Here is a 17786-nt window from a genome sequence, read left to right as displayed (position 1 = left end):
ATAGTATTATGTATTTATCTGAGCAGTATTATGTAGCCTTGTAGTATTATGCATTCCGTTCATCTAAAAACAATATAAAGTCTACGGTCTGCACACGCCATCTTTCACCCCCTCCCCCCACACACACATAACATCCCTTCACACACACACAAACATTGCACACGGACACCCCATACAGCCTCCATGACTTAGCTACCCCAATCAGTCCACCATCCCATCAGACTGTATCACTGACAAAAACATTGGTCTAAATCCGTCGAGGGGTTCAGGAGATATCGCACCCACAAATATTACGGACGCAAGGACCCACGCACGCACGCACGGACAGACGAAGTATATAGGAGGGCGGAGGCGGAAAAATCAGACCTACGCACGAAAACAATGAACAACCACGTGTGTTTTGTTTACCTTGGACATTTCTTAAGATCTTTGTTAGTACGGATGCAAAGGTGATTAAGTTCTTACCTGTATGGATGGTTTACCTGTGAGTACTTCCCTGCCTACCCAGCCACAAACACACGCACACACACGTTATCTTTCATGCACATGGACACGCACACTTAGATTTTAGCACTTACACGATCATTCACACACACAAACACACACACACACACACACACACACACACACACACACACACACACACACACACACACACACACACACACACACACACACACACACACACACACACACACACACATGCTGTACACTTTCACTTCTCATACCTCAGATTCATTCATGTACACACTGGCAGTAAAGTTCCTGGAGAGAGAGAGAGAGAGAGAGAGAGAGAGAGAGAGAGAGAGAGAGAGAGAGAGAGAGAGAGTTACAGGCACGATCATAGTCGAGATATAACACATCTCAGTGCTGACTCTACACCCTTGCCATAGCACTTCTTCGTGACTAGCATCATATTCTAGTGTTATGCTTTTGTTATATATTATTGGTAGGATCAAACAGTGCTACGGCTTTACATATTTTCAGTGCCACTTCTTCGTGACTAGCATCATATTTTAGTGTTATTTTTACAGCTCAGTGGCAGAACAAGACAATACTCCAATTCTATATCCTTCCCATAGCACTTCTTCGTGACTAGCATCATAATGTAGATGCAGAATAAGACAATACTACAATTCTACATCCTTCCCATAGCACTTCTTCGTGACTAGTACCACAGTAAAGCTTTAATTTCTCGCTATAGGTCCGCTTTCAAAATGGAGAGTTTTGGACCAGCTTAAAGTGAAGAGAGGGAAGGCAGATATGATAAGGATACCCAAAGTCCACCTGATATGTGGACTTTGCCTTCCACTCTGCCTTCCACCCTGCCTTCCAGTCTGCCTTCCACCCTGCCTTCCACTCTGCCTCCACCTGACTCCCATAAGGTAAGGTTAGTAGTATAGTGATTAACACTCTCAGGTTGCTGTCTCACTAGCAGGTAATTAAAGGTGTGGATGGATAGATAAATGGATGGATGGATAGATAGATAGATAAACAGACAGATGGATAGATAGATAGATAGATGGATGGATGTAAGGTAACTCAGGTACGTAAAGGTGTGGTTGATTGTAAGGTATTAATTAAACACCTGTAACTTACTCTCAGGTGAATGAAATACGTGTCGCTACTTGATGTGGGATTCTAGAGTTACCCCGAGACTGAGATGGCTTACACACACACACACACACACACACACACACACACACTCCTTTCCCCCACCAACCTCTACAATACCCCCCTCCACACACACACACACACACACACACACACACACACACACACACACACACACACACACACACACACACACACACACACACACACACTCCTTTCCCCCACCAACCTCTACAGTACCCCCCTCCACACACACACACACACACACACACACACACACACACACACACACACACACAATCCTATAAACCTGATTGCAATGCCTTTTTCCCGAGGTGGAGTATGATTGAAATGGATGTGTGTGTGTGTGTGTGTGTGTGTGTGTGTGTGTGTGTGTTTAATGTTTTATCTGAAATAGGTAGTAGATGAAATAGGTGGTAATTGGTATGGATTGTAATAGGCATGGGTGTTAATGGAAGGGGTAATGAAGAAATGGGAGAGGATGGAGGAGGGAAGGAGGGAGAGAGAGGATAAGGAAGGTGGTGGAAGAAGGAGGAGGGGGATGGAGGAGAGAGAGGAAGGAGGAAATGGAATAAGAAGGAAGGAAGGAGGCAGAGAGGGGAGATTAGGAAGGAGAGAAAATATGAAGGAGGAAGGAAGGAGGAGATGGAATTTGAAAGAGGAGGGAAGGAGGTGGAGAGAGGGAGGATAAGGAGGAAGGAGATGGGAGAGGAAGGAGGAGGAAAGGAGGGAGAGAGAGGAAGGATTGGGAAGAAGGAGATGGAGGAAGGAATGAGATAGAGAGACGGAGGATAGGGAAGAAGGAGATAGGATAAGGTGGAGGATGGAGGGAGATAAGGAGAGGGAGGATAAGGAACATTGGAGAGATAGGAGAGGAGAAAGGGAGGAAGAAAGGAGATGAAAGAGGAAGGAAGGAAAGACAAGAGGAAGGAAGGAAGGAAAGAAAGTGAAAAAAGAGAGGCGGGACTGGCATAACAACTTACCTAATTTTGTTTTTAAAAGGTAATATATGGACTTAAATATCAAATAGGTTTTAAGTAAAGAATAAAATATATGTTGAGATCTTTTGCTAGGATTTTATTGAAGGACTGTGCTGTGATGGTGTGGTGCATGTGGTGTTGGGGATTGCAGTGTTGTGTGGGCAGAGGGGATTGCGTGTGTGTGTGTGTGTGTGTGTGTGTGTGTGTGTGTGTGTGTGTGTGTGTGTGTGTGTGTGTCCAAAGTACTAGAATTTGGTGTGTTTTTCCAGCAGAAGTGTTTGGTTGAAGAGGAAACACGTGGATAAGTTTACGGTTCATGTTTGTGTGACGTGAAGAGGATGATGACTGATTTGGTTAGTGAGGTAGTAATTTTTTCCTACCTTACGCAATATTCTAGTGAGTTTAAGTACAGCTGGAGGTAAACTGCTCCTGAGATTTGGAGAGTTGTGAAGATATTGCCAAGCCGTCTGTATTGGAGAGGATTGTTGTGGAAGTGAGAGCGGGCTGGCAACACATAGACAGGTTCCAAAGTATCGTAGTGATTCGAATGGGGTTTGTATATGTAATCAGTCATGTTATTTTCTTTCTGTGGTTTCTAGAGGTGTTAGAAATATGATAGATACCGTACAGCACGCTGGAGATTATGGCAGGAGGTATATGTAGTTTTCGAGACCAAGCTGCGAGAAATGAGCACCGGTTTCGAAGCCCGAGACCGAGATATGAACGACTCGCCACAATTTGAGACCCTCAGATACTATCCACCTGCCGCACTCACCACACTTAACACACACGCAGCAGAGCACACACACGCACACAGACCACGGCACACTGCATACAACACACACTCCTACAGACCACATCACACTACACACAACACAAACGCATACAGACCACATCACAACACACACACACACACACACACACACACACACACACACACACACACACACGTATCTGTCTTGCATTCCTCCATACACAACCCCCCCTTGCCCAGTTCAACGCCTCTACACCTTTCCACAGCACTGTAATCCATCACATATCAAACCTTCTTCCCTCACCTGCTTAAACTTCCTGAGACTCTTAACATATGTGTCCTTTTACCTTAGTCTCCCTCCTTTTCCCCTTCTCGTATGCGTTTTCTCAGTCACATTATCCTCATTTCTAGTTTGTTAAGCCATCTCCACTCGTCTCCTTCGTATCTTTTATTTCCTTGGCACTTAACTCCACTTCCATCTCACTCTTTCAGATACTCCTTCCTCTTTTTTGTGGTCACAGTAACTTCCTTTCCAGCTTATCATTACTCTTCACCTGTCTGCTTCGTGTCTCCTATTTAGTTATTAATTTTACCTTTTCACTCTCTTTCGTTCCTTCTCTAAATCATCTTCCTTTATGGCCTTTGTCTGGTGCTAAAATGTTCAGTCACTGTCAGAAATCATATATTAATGTTTATATCAATGAGTGTGCTTTTGTTGCCTGCAGTACTATATAATTAATTTGCTTATCTAATTTTTGCTCATCCTCCACCACCATAATTGAAGATACCATACTTTTTTTTTTTTTTTTGATCCTACCATATGTTTTCGTTCTTCTGTTCCTCGTTATTTTTTGTATATTGATGCTGAAAAGGGACTATTATTATTATTACTACTGCTACTACTACTACCACCGCTACTACTACTACTACCACCGCTACTACTACTACTACCACCGCTACTACTACTACTACTACTACCACCGCTACTACTACTACTACCACTACCACCGCTACTACTACTACTACCACTACCACCGCTACTACTACTACTACCACTACCACCGCTACTACTACTACTACTACCACCGCTACTACTACTACTACCACCACTACTACTCGCCGCTACTACTACTAATACTACAATTTGTAATTTGTCTAAGCACAGTGTTTGATTTGGTAATATTGTTTACGTCACTCGGCCGGATAAACAATCTTTACCTGCGCCAGCGAAGTTGGAGGAAGTTATGTATTCACCTGTGTTTGTCTGTCAGTTTGTCCAGACGATATCTAAGTTCTCAGTGAAATTTAGTGGAAGGGTGTGCCATGGGACAAGGAACAATTGATCAAGTTTTGGGGCGGATCCGGATCCTATGTATTCACACTATCTCCACGGATCCGGATCCGGATCCTTTTTAATGGCAGTGACTTTGGCGGAGGTATGCGCTCTCTGACTGCTTTCTGGTTTACATTGTCTTAATTTTTGGTGAAAATCTTTATTAAATTCATTTTTCAATTTTGTAACTACAGTATCATGTAACCTATTTCAGTTTGATCTCAACTTTCGGTCAAAATTACTGTAAGGATGTGGTGTGGTGGTGTGGTGTTGCTGTTGGTGTGATGGTGATGGTAGTGTTATGGCGGTGTGGTGTTGGTGTGGTGATGTGATGGTGTGATAGTGTTGTGGTGGTGTGATGGTGTTGTGGTGGTGTGATGAGGTGTGGTGTTACTGGTCTGGTGGTGGTTAATGGTGTGATGCTGTTTGTGTGGTGGTGGTGTCATGATGGTTTGGTGGTGGGGGTTTGGTGTGGTGATGTTATGGTATGTTGTGATGATGGTATGGTATGGTGTGAGTGATGATGGTGTTTTGATGTATGGATATAGATGTGTATGATAATGGTAGTGATGAGTATCGTGATGGGATGTGATGATAGTGTGTGTGTGATGATTAAGGAAGCAAGAGTCAAATATTGTGAAGTTGTGACGTCATACTTGTGGTGACGGTGACGATGCTGGATACTGTGACGAAATAGTGACGTCACAGTTGTGGTGACACGATGGTGGATGGTTACGGGATACTTGTGACGTCATAGGTGTGGTGACGAAGATGTGATGACGCCGTGTGATGACGGAGTGGTGGTATAACGTGTTCTTGTTTATAGAAGATGGGAAGCAGACGGAGAAATGACCAAATGAAAGTAAAAACCAGCGCTTTACATAACGTTATTTGCACTGTTGTCCCGCCTACCGCTACTGTAGGGTGGACGGCAGCACACCTAGGCATCACAGGCTTCATTTGTCTTGGTAAAAAAGCTGCTACAATAGTGCATTAAGTCGGATTTATTGGCTAACGAAAGTAAAACCGGTATAGGAACAAGTACATGTGAAGTCGGCGGCGGGGGCCCGCAAACTCACGAGCCCCTCCGGGATAAACAAGTCGCTATATTCAGAGATCTTCGCTGCGTTCCCTTTTCCTTCGCTTTAAAGATTGTTTCTGTGTGCCTGTATATGACTTTTCAGGCTGCGAATGTTGTGTTTTAAAATATATATAGTTTTAATCTATATAAAGGGACTGGTTAGGAGCGTTGGGAGGTCAGTAGAAAGGTTCAATGTGCTGTTTTTTGAGGAAATTTGAGCGAGAGTTGGAGAGATAGCGTTCGGTAGGAAAATTCCCCGACGCCTGGATCTCGCTCTAAACTTCGGCTGGAGTCGGCAGTGTATGACGAACGATGTGACGGGAAGGTACGTGCATCCCATGGTGATACAATGCGCCGCATTTGCCTCCAATCGGGTGAAAATTCGCAGTGATGAAGTGCAGATGTAATAGTACAACGTCCAATAGAAGTGTCGATGGTGATACGCGGTGCAGAGAGTGCTGGGTGCTAAAGTGAGAAAGAGAGAGAGAGAGAGTGGTGATGGTGCCAACGAGTCACTGAGAGAGAGAGAGGGATGGTGAGCTCTTTGCACCATTCAGGCTACTCTTCCACCATTATCCAGTACCGGCCTTAACTTCTTTTATCCAGCGGTTTACTCCTCCCATTTCTTTGTCGGGGTTGGGGGTGGGACTGTGTTATTTATTGCAGTGTTATTTATTTGAACAAAACCCCCCACCCTGAGATAAATAAATCCCCTAAGCCTTAGTAACTAATAACCGAAGGAATGTTGATAAATATACTGATAAATGTCGCCTTACAAGTTACTGTCCATTTACCGCTGTCTTATCGCAGTGAAATTTCAGTGTCTTCGTGATAACCCACTGAGACCATACGTGGAGAAGGTGGTGTTAGTGATGTAAAATTAGCATAAAAAAAGAAGGAAAGTTATATATACTACTAAAGCCGGCCAAATAAGTAGATTTTTTCATACGTTTATACAAGTAGTGATAATACAGTGTCTGAAACAGTATTGAATAAGCATTGTAACACCTCAAGTAAAAATTATGTTAATAAAAAATCTTAAGTGCTTCGAAAGGAAAAAACTTGCTCAAAGTCAGTTTTAGAAGTATTTAAGAGGGAAAGATAAGTGTGATTTGTGTCTTTAAAACCGAGTGGGATGATAGTTAAACGGAGTAGACTTCATCGCATCCCGACTACCATGCTGCCCACTCATTCCACTCATGACTTCTTCTGACTATGTTGGGTGAGTACAAAGCTGTATTTAAATCCTATTACGTATTCAGATCGCTGTATATCGTATTTAAATCCCAGCATTTCGTATTTAAACCTCTGTATTTCGTTTATTTTTTGTATTTAAATCCCCATAGCTTATTTCGTACCGGTATTTAAATCCTGTATTGAAAGCTCTACCGTTTATTACGTATTTAAATACATTTGCTAGCTACTTAAATCCCTATATTTCGTATGTTTATTTTGTATTGAAATCCGTATTATTTCGTTCCTAAATCCTAATATTTCATATTGCAATCCCTGTACTTCATTTAAATCCATATTTCGTATTTAAATCCGTATGTCCTGTTTACCGTGAAAACATATTTCGTATTTAAATCACAGTATCCCAATGACACTGTATTTCTTGCAATCTCCAGACGATATATTTAGGAATGTCTAATCTTTAACAACCTCGCAAAGTTTATGTGATTTTAAGTTTTGTGAAAGTTTGTAGGTAGAAAAAGACGGGATTAAAGCGTATATAAATGGTTCTGAATTCCTTTTGTTTAAATGAAGGGGATTTAAAGCAATGTGCTAGGTGGCATTAGGGAAGCACATTAATTATTCCATGGCGATATATCATTCATTTTACACCCTCTTACTTCCAGTTGGGGTGGGTACGAAATAGTATGGAAATGGTTTTGAATTCCTTTTGTACTCTAAATTAAAAGCCATAGATTCTGCTCATATCCTGTTTAGCCAGGAGCCTGTGTATTATCATTTTGGGTGGGAAGCGTTGTAAGGAAAAGTTATTGTTATTATTAGACAATAGAATGCATTATTATTGTTATTACGGAATCGTTATCATTATTATTATTATTATTATTTACTGAAGCTAGAGAACATCATAATCAAGTATATTATGTGTCTACTGAGATTTTTATCACACAAAACAGCATTTACACTTTTTTTTTATAGAAGAATTTAAAACTTATCATTAACAGAAGCATATAAGCTCTTCCTGGTTATATTTTTCCTGTTAGGCCTTAATGAGGAAACTTCTGACCACTTCAATCCGTGGACGTGTTATCGAGGTGAAGTAATACCTGGAGAAACATACCCAGACTGAAGGGGTTACTTAAGATTGCTTTTAATAGGATGTTCTGCGTATCATTAACCGCGTCAGTAATGTTTTTATTTTTGCTACAACGTGTGTGTGTGTGTGTGAGAGAGCTGAAGGGGTTTGATGTACATTTCACAAATCCCTTATCACCAAAAAAAAACATCTCACCCTAAATAAAATCGTCTTGAAGCGAAGAGTAAGCAGAATTCGTTATTGTACCGCATCAGCAGGGAAATAAATAAATCGCTAAGAAAGATGCGTTGAGAAATCTAAGCCAGCGAGAATGTATCTTAATGTTATGATAGTCAATACCGGTACCTCCCAGCGTGCAAACCCCTTGTATTTTTTTTCTACAGACGAGTTTATGCGGATTAGGAAGGACGTGTGGGTTTAGGAAGGGGGTTTTTGAAGCAAATGCTGGTGGCGTATTATTTTGGTTTATTTTCTCCCACCAGACGATTTTCTTCAGCTTAAGGGAGGCATTCTGAACTGGAGGGGTTAGTTACAGCCTACATTAACTCCTTCAGTGTGAGAGCCCTTTCCAGACATGACAAAATCGTCTGGAAATACAATGAGTTTGAGTGTGTCCTTGAGTTGTTTGTGGTGGTGGTGGTGGTGACGATGATGATGATGATGATCTTGCCCCACGCTCATCTCAAACGTGAACCCGGTGGACTGCTGGGTTCAGTTGCCCTCCTACACGTCCACTATCCTTTCGGTGGATAAGGAAGCACTTGAGATACGTTTGTGTCACCTGGCAGTGGAGCCGCCTGGTCAGATCGGTGCCACCACACGAAGGCGTCCCTCTCCAGCACTTCTCAGGGATAAAATAAATAAATAATAAATAAATAAAATCGCCCAGTAGCGTGATAAAATTTATGCCATGGGAGTGAAGAGGCAAATTGATTTCATTGATTTTTCTGAGAATGAATAAAGTTGTATAGCTTTACTGGAATGAATTGCGGGATATAACGTTAGTAGGATCGTATACTAGGTGGCAGAGGAGGCTTGGTAGCACCTTTTCCTTAGCGATTTAGTCTGCAAAACCTTTACACTTGGACGGTGTTGCATGCTATTGAAATTAATTAATCTCGGGATAGGTTGCACCAGGACCATATATAGTGGGTATTGAGCTGTAATTAGAATGAATCGCTGAAAGAGAGGAATTAAGGAACCTAAGATGCTGCTAAGAAACTGCTCAGATAGTTACCAGTCTTGCAAGTTAGTTGGTCTGTCTTGTTGTGTTGGGGTTGTGAAAGGAAGGTAGGGAGAGCACCATACTTTTCCTCTTTCATACAGCTCTCTCTCTCTCTCTCTCTCTCTCTCTCTCTCTCTCTCGTCCACCCCATCCACACACACAGTGGAATGGGAAGGAAAGGGGCAAAACGACGCAGAGAAAAGAAGTCAGAGAGAGAGAGTATAGTTTCGTCATTGTCTTGAAGGGGTTTATCTTTTACCTGAAGCTTGTAATGTCCCCCAGTACTCGTGGATACCCATAAACAGTGGTTCTTTGCTGCAGACGACCCATCTTCCTCTTGGTGTTTCTTCGATCTGTCCACACGTGTCAGTAAAGAATATGAGTTTTCCTTGTGTGTTACCGGTTTTCCTCGTGTGTGTGTGTGTGTGTGTGTGTGTGTGTGTGTGTGTGTGTGTGTGTGTGTGTGTGTGTGTGTAATTTCTGCCTCTCAAGATGTTTTGTCTACAGTTACTGCTCATCACTTGAGTTTCAACAAGGCCCGTAGTCGGTTGAGGAAACTCCCGAACATCTTTTCCTAAGTCATTTATTTTATTGCACCTTTCTGTCCTCCTCTGTTACGTAAATCATTCAATAAATCGCCCTGCTCAGCATAAATAACGTTCAAAATAATATTAACAAGCCATATGCAAAAATTAATAAAGAAAAAAAATCGGTTAATCAGTGTTCTTGATCATTTCGGTTAATTGAAGCTTGCCATCATGTCTCCTAGGTTGTTATGGAGTTAAGTTACTGAAGGCCTTATGGAGAAATTAGACATTTTTTCCCATAAGGTCAATAGTAATCATAGGTCAAAATGGTCGAGAATTAAGGCCATACTGATCTGTTGCTGGTTCGTCTTCGTCTAAGTGAACTGGGCCACTCACAACTTGGATACGTAATCATGGGGGTGTGAAATTTGATGAGCTGTGAGGTAGGAATGAGTCTTCTTGGTTACTATCCAAATTTATCCTCTAGTCTGACTACATCTGGTCATTAACTGAGCTGAAAGAGGTTAGGGGTCAGACAGAATGAAACGAAGTATTTGGTATGGTGTATATATATTTTTGTTTTTTTTCCCTCTGATTTTTGTCCAACTGCATTCTAGGATATTTCACGTATTTCATTAGCAGAATAAGGCAATGCTATGGCTGTACCTCCTTTCCATGGCACATCTTCATGACTAGCACCATATCTTAGCGTTAATCTATTGGTACCGTACCGTACAACTTAGCTACGTATACTATGGCCCTACATCCTTTCCATGGCACTTCTTCGTGCTCAGCACCACATCCTAACGTTAATCTATTGGTACAACTCAGCATTGAAGATAGAGGTGGTAATTTTAGGCCAAGTTAGAGTAGAAAGCGTATAGGCTTAGCCTAGTCATAGTGAATCCAAGCAATGACTAATGGTAGGCCTACGGTGCTTCTTTGGATATGCTAGGTTATACGGCTACACGTGTACCTGACACCTTTTTATTTTATTTTTTTTCTGAACATTGTCTCACCCCAGCCTAATTGAGATCCAGCTGGACTTATTGGTAATGTTGAGGAAAGTTGGAAGGATTGTAATGTTAGTGTGGATTGGAGGCCCGGATGTGTAAAAAGATAATTGACTAACTGTCCATGCAATAAATAGCCCAAGTAAATGAAATAAATGAACAAATAAATGAATAAACAGAAAGTGGTGAGCATAGTCCATGAGGCTCTTAACCACAGTTCTCGTTTCTGTAAGTGCATGTAGCCGCCTTGATACATATATAGGCTGTGTTGTGGCCACCTGTGCTTGTCCTTATCACTTCCCTGGTGTGTGTTGTTTGATGCAAGGTGAAGCGTCAGGTAAGAAACTCCCCAACACCTCATCCTAAGCGATTTAATTTGCGTATTACACATTCCTGTCCTCTTCTGTGTTATTTAGATCGTTCTTATATCACCATACTCTTCATAAATAACCGTATCCTAAAACAAATAGCTAAGGAAGAGGTGTTAGGGAGCCTACGGACCTAGGTGGAGAGTGTTCTAAGTCAGTTATTACAGGTCTTACAGCTCGGTGTTGGAAAGCAAATAAATAGCAGGGTTTGTGTAAGGTCAGTCACGGAGTAAAATCATCTGGAGATATATACCGAAAATAACTCAGTACCCGGTGTAAGTCATCGTACTGAAGGGGTGGATGTTCCTAGCTGTGTCGTTGAGGAAGGGTAGAGTAGACTAGGAAGTTAGATTTTTGGCTAGTATATCTTTGTGGGGAGGCTTCTACTCTCTCCCCTAGGCTGAACAAAATTGCCTTAGCTACCAAAATGAAGTCAGAATTATCCGTCAAATGTGTCAAGATATATACCCAAGCAAAGCACAAGTGTCTGGAGTCAGCGAGAAGAAAACAAAAAATGTCTTGGACAAGTTAAGAAAATCGCCTGGGGACAAGGAGTAAATCAGTACCCGATATGAGGCGTCATTGTACGGAAGGGGTCAGGGTTGCAAGGTGTGTGGTTGAAGAGGGACAGGCTACGTTGAAGTGATTGCAGACTGGGATTTCTTCAATGGAAATAATGATTGCTTTGAGTTACCAGGAAATAAAACAATGTCTACCAAGGAATTAGTTACCGAGAGAAGCTTTATTCCGGGATATTTCCTTATTGCTTTGAGTTAGCAGGAAGAAAGGAAAGATGTTTACAAAGGAATTAGCTAGTATATACATTTTCTTAGTTTGGAGTTAGAAGTAAAGACATCATCAAAGGAATTTCTGTAAAAAAAATTGTCACGAGTTTGAAAGAATGGCAGGAGGAATTATCTCAATTGAAATTATTAATAATAGTGGGTGATACAGGATGGAATGAGGTGTAACATGTCTTGGGGCTGACGTAACGCGGGGAGAGGGGAGGGGAGGAGATGGGGAGGTGAGAGGGGTAAAGGGGTTGAGAGGGGATGGGATGGTTGAGGGAGCGAAAGGGTGGGGAGATGGGAAGATGGAGAATGGGGATAGACAGGGGAGGAAATGGGGAGGTGGAGAGGGGGGTAAAGGGGTGGAGAGGGGATAGGATGGTTAAGGGAGCGAAAGGGTGGGGAGATGGGAGGATGGAGAAGGGGGATAGGCTGGGGAGGAGATGGGTAGGTGAAGAGGGAAGGTAATGAAGAGAATGTGGAAGGAAAGATGAGAGATGGAGAGAGAGGGGAGATGAAGTGAAGAGAATAGGAAAGGAAAAGAAGAGAGGGAGGGAGTTGAGGGCGGGCGTAAAAGATGAGAGAGAGAGCGAGCTATCAGTAAAGTGGTGTAGTACCGTACCGGTATTTTAATGGCTTACCGTTGCTTATCTCTCTCTCTCTCTCTCTCTCTCTCTCTCTCTCTCTCTTCTAAGGTGTGGTGACGAAGTTAAGGACAAAATAGTTATTGATTTGAAAGTGATGGATTGATGATGATGGATGAGATTTGTGATGATGTCCAGTCCTCACCACCACCACTACACACACACACACACACACACACACACACACACACACACACCTTAAAGGAACTTGCCTCTTACTCTCTTGAAGCTGCATGTATGTGAGAGCGGACTAAAACGTACATGTGTAGACTTCTCGCCTGCACGGTGTGTATGTAGGTAGGCAAAGTTTAGGTCACTTTATTATTATTATTATTATTATTATTATTATTAGTCACTACTACCACTGTCCTACTACTACTACTACTACTACTACTACTACTATCCGGTACTATTTTAACCTCCCCCCCCTGATAAACCATTTCTCAGGATTAACTAAAATCTCGTCAGTATCAGTTTATCAGTGTAATGTGTTTTGTAGGCTAAGGTGATGAGCCGGGGGTTTGGGGTTTGGTTTGGGGTTAAGATTACGTTACCATAAGTGTGTTAGTTAGATTGAGTGCGTGGGTTAGAGTGTGTAAGGTTAGGGGTTAGTGTGTGGTTAGGTGTGTGGTATTAGGTTAGGGTGAAGTAAGGTAGGGTAGGGTAAGGTAGGGTAGAGGAAGATACATTAGGGAAGGGTAGAAAGTAGGGTTGAGTAGGATAGGTTAGATTAGGGTAGGGAAGGATAGGTGTGGTGTTGGGTTAGGTTTGATGTTATGGTGGTACCGGGTGGGTTGGGATAGGGTTAGTGTGAGGTTAAGGTAGGTGATGGTAGTTGAGAGAGGCTGTCTTAGGTGAGGGTAGAGCAGGTGTTGTAGTGAAGGTTAGGGTAGGGTAGATTTGGGGTAGATTAGGGTAGGTTAAGCTGTGTGTTAGGGTAGGGTAGGTGTGTTGGTGAATTGGAATACGTCAGGTGTGTGTGTGTGTGTGTGTGTGTGTGTGTGTGTGTGTAATTCACCGGGTCGGTCAGGATCACTTGATGGTCGTGATCGTCAGCTTTTACCCTCCCGGAAGGGAGCTGAGAGCTCATATAGTCCGATCTAAGGGCAAGGCTGTGACCTTCACGCACGCCCACACCCGTCCCCTTGCTCAAGGGGGATAGTAACCACCCACTTCGTCAGTGAAACTTTTCGCAACCTGAGCGAGGCGCGAACTCCCGTCCACCAGTTGGCAAGCGAGAACGTTACCACTGCACCAGCGAGCGGTGTGTGTGTGTGTGTGTGAGAGAGAGAGAGAGAGAGAGAGAGAGAGAGAGAGGTTAATAATACATAAATCAATGTCCAGATACCCGTACCAGTAGTCAAAGTAGATCAGTAGGCTAAGTAGAAGGAATACAGATGGAGTTTAGTAGATTGAGAAAGCCTTGGAATTTACCGAGGTAGACATTGATAGATAGAAATAGAATAAGGGATAGAAATTGCTAGAAGGGATGGGATTAATAGATAGAATAGATGGATCGAAATTGGCGTACAGTAAGTTAGAAATAGATTAGGTGATTGATAGAAAGAATTGGGATAGACAGATAGGTTGATAGATTGAAAGCTATTGAGAGGGAGAGATAGAATAGAAGATAGAAATTGATAGAAAGCTTAAGATTAATTGAAAAAATTGATATAGATTGAAACTGAGATAGACCGATAGCGGGAAGTAGAAATTGATAAAGAGATTGATAGAGATTGATATAGGAGAGATACGGTAGCTGTCTATTATAGTTGATTGAGGTAGACGAGTGGTTGATAGATTGGCAGATAGATAGATGGATACGGTAGATAGATAGATATTAAGGAATTGAATAGATAAATAGTGTAGAGGGAACATATAGATAGATGGATATGGTCTTCAGGACCTCTCTCTCTCTCTCTCTCTCTCTCTCTCTCTCTCTCTCTCAAGTGTACGGTATATGTAAAGCTATAAAAGTGTGTTTGGTATTTGTGTTTGTTTTACGTGTGTGTGTGTGTGTGTGTGTGTGTGTGTGTGTGTGTGTGTGTGTGTGTGTGTGTGTGTGTAGCAACAGTACACCAGGAAGCCAAGCATGTGTGGTCCAAGGAAACGCTCTCTCTCTCTCTCTCTCTCTCTCTCTCTCTCTCTCTCATTAAAGTTACAAAAATCTCCCTATAGTGGAGAAGGAGACAATTTTTCCTTTACATCTGCCACTACGGGAGGCCTTCCTTAAACTGGGACCTTACACAACTTGGCCTAAAATACCGTAACTAAGATTTAATAAAAACTCGTCGTACTGAAGGGGTTGTGGAGTGGGGCTAGGGGTGTGTGTGATGAGGAGGGAATTACCGTACGTAGTTTACTGTATACCGTAATGTTATGGTATGCGGTGTTATTATCATCATCATCGTTGTCGTCGTTGTCATCTCATCATCATCATCATCATCACCATTATCCTCCCACTCCTCCTCCTCCTCCTCCTCCTTGTTATCATCGTCATCACCATCATCGTAATATTAATCATCACCACCATCATTATCACCATCACCATCATCACCACCCCGCGCCATACCCTTGCAAGACACACGGCTCCCTCAACTCCACTTCTCATTATCAATCCCACTTAGCCTACAGGGAGCAGATGAAGACGGCAATTTCTTTATGAACTCAGAAATCAGGGGACGCATTCCTTGACTTATTCTTCCCTCATCCAGACGATCTTGTAACCATCTTAGAGAATTATTTTGTAGTGAAGGGAACCAGGGAATTCAGTGTATATTCCTGTAGTTTTTAAAGACATCTGGGTGAATAAAAAACGTAATATTGTGTGAAGGTTGCAAGAAATACAAATGGCTGTACCGTATTTTCTTCATGTGGTTTAAGATGCTAACACTTTCTTCATTGATCTTCCACACTACCCACCTCCTTGCCGTAAGACCCCCCCCCCATATTATCATGCTAGTCTCGAATAATCCTAGAATAGCTTATCGTAGGGTTGAGCTTGTTATGGGCGACGCCCTGTTTGTACTGAAGTGTTGGCATGGGAGGATTTTTAACGTTGCTGCTGCGTGGGGAGACTATGGGGACCAGGGATGGGTTATATTCTCACACACACACACACACACACACACACGAGTAAATTGAGGAGTCTCTACTTGTTAAACCACACGGGCTCACTCATAGGGGCCTAGGCTGAGCTACTCCATGCCAAGCACATCCCTGCCTCGCCTTGCCTCTCCAAACCTAGCCTAGCCGACTCCAACACAGGCACGGCGATGGCTAGGCAGACTTAGCTAACAGTATATCAGGTCTATTCATTTTAGGCCTATCATTGCTACATAGGCTACCCTCTCCCTTCACCATAAATACCATAGCTACCTTGTAATACATCTAACACCACACCTCTTAATACCACACATTAATACCACGCCTTTCAGCACCACATTTCTTAATACCACACTCTCCTTAGTATTGAATATTCGTTAATACACTACGTACATTAGGATACACTTGTTTACCTGCATCCCAGCTAAACTTAAAATTGCCCTATCCTATCATCTCACCTGACCTCTCTGACCCTGACCTAAGCTACGGTAACATATCCACTCCTAAACTAACCCCTAACCTAACCCAAGCCAACCCAATCAAACCTAACCTAACCTAACCTAACCCAACCCAACCTCACCTAAACCTCACCTATCTCAGCCTAACCCACCCTAGTCTAACCTAACCTAACTAACAGTAAGGCACCAAACCCTGAGCAAACAGAACCGTTCCCAGTTAAAGCCTGCAAATAGCCTTCCTTTTCCCTCTCCCCCCTCCCTCCTCACACACACACACACACACACACACACACACACACACACACACACACACACACACATTCTGACTAAGGTGATTGAGTTTGCGTGGGCTGGTTGCGTAAAGGAGGGGCGTGAGAGAGTTGGCGAGGCTGGGGAATGTTGGCAACTGTTTGGGAGAGAAGACGTAGAGGAGGAGGAGGAGGAGGACGAGAAATAATGATGCTGGTTGTAATAATAATCATAATAATAGTAATAGTAGTAGGCTAGTAGATGCAGACATGAAAAGAGAATGTAAGCGACAGTAATAATAATAATAATAATAATAATAATAATAATACCAATGGAGAGGGGGCAGTGGAGAACAGAGCAGGCATGAAGAGGAGCGAGGAGAAAGACAAGAAGGGAAAGAAAAAGAGAATGGGGATGCGAAGGATGGGTAGACAAACGAGGAAGAAGAACAGAGAGGCAGGAGGAGGAGAAGAGAATGGGGATGAGAAGGATGGGGAGACGAGGAGGTAGAACAGGTAGATAGGTAGTAGTCATGATAGCAGTATAACGTGTAGTAGTGTGTGTCGGAGGGGGTGGGGTAGGTAGAGTAGTTTCGTGGGGGTGGGGAAGGGTAGACTCTCTCCTCAAATCTCAGCAGATGGCGCGCGCGCGCACACACACACACACACACACACACACACACACACACACACACACACACACACACACACACACACACACACACACACACACACACACACACACATTCCTCTGTAATAATGTGCTGTCGGCTGCAAACACCTGTACTGTGTAGCCTAATGAGCGTACAGACTACTGCTAATATTGCTGCACTTAACCTGGTACCGGGTACCTCTCTCTCTCTCTCTCTCTCTCTAAGTTCCCCAACCCATCCCCCCAAACTCTACTCTTCCTCTCTTTCACTCCATCTACTTCAGCTCTTTCTACTCATTCCCCCTTCCTTCCCTCCCCAACCACCTCCACTTCTCCCCCCACCCCTCTCCCTTCCCCCACCCCTCTCCCTATCCCCCACCCCTCCCCCTACCCCCACCCCTCCCCCCTCTCCCCCTCCCCAATGATTGAAGGGACAGCAGTGTGGGGAGGTTTTTCTTCCTACTAAGCGATTGCCTTGCACCTCCCAGGGTACACACACACACACACACACACACACACACACGCTTAGGCTACTGACGGCCACTTGGATAACCTCCCCCATTCTAGATTATTCTCTCTCTCTCTCTCTCTCTCTCTCTCACCTGTCCACCCACACACCTGCCCTTACCGTCAAAACACCTGTCATGATGCTAGGCTTGTTGATTGTTACCTGTGTGTGTGTGTGTGT

The 17786-nt window shown here is 43.1% G+C and overlaps 1 protein-coding gene across 12 annotated transcripts in view; it reads left to right on the top strand.

Moving 5' to 3' along the window:
• The first annotated feature begins 6101 nt into the window (after positions 1-6101).
• The window catches only part of LOC145392535 (uncharacterized), a 285273-nt gene continuing 273588 nt past the window's right edge, over positions 6102-17786 (top strand). For 11 of the 12 annotated variants that reach the window (XM_080266947.1, XM_080266946.1, XM_080266937.1 and 8 more), the window contains exon 1: positions 6584-7005. In XM_080266947.1, coding sequence (XP_080123073.1) covers positions 6983-7005 — 23 coding nt within the window. In that variant the 5' untranslated portion in view covers positions 6584-6982. Of the gene's footprint in view, positions 6125-6583; positions 7006-17786 lie in introns of those variants that run through there. The other variant, XM_080266936.1, reaches the window with a different exon arrangement.

Source organism: Coenobita brevimanus, chromosome 22 (assembly GCF_032717465.1).
Source record: "Coenobita brevimanus isolate Jiangsu-jjx chromosome 22, ASM3271746v2, whole genome shotgun sequence".
Classification (NCBI taxonomy): Eukaryota; Metazoa; Arthropoda; class Malacostraca; order Decapoda; family Coenobitidae; genus Coenobita; species Coenobita brevimanus.
Note: the sequence above shows the minus strand (reverse complement) of the source record. Positions and strands in the feature narration are given on the sequence as shown.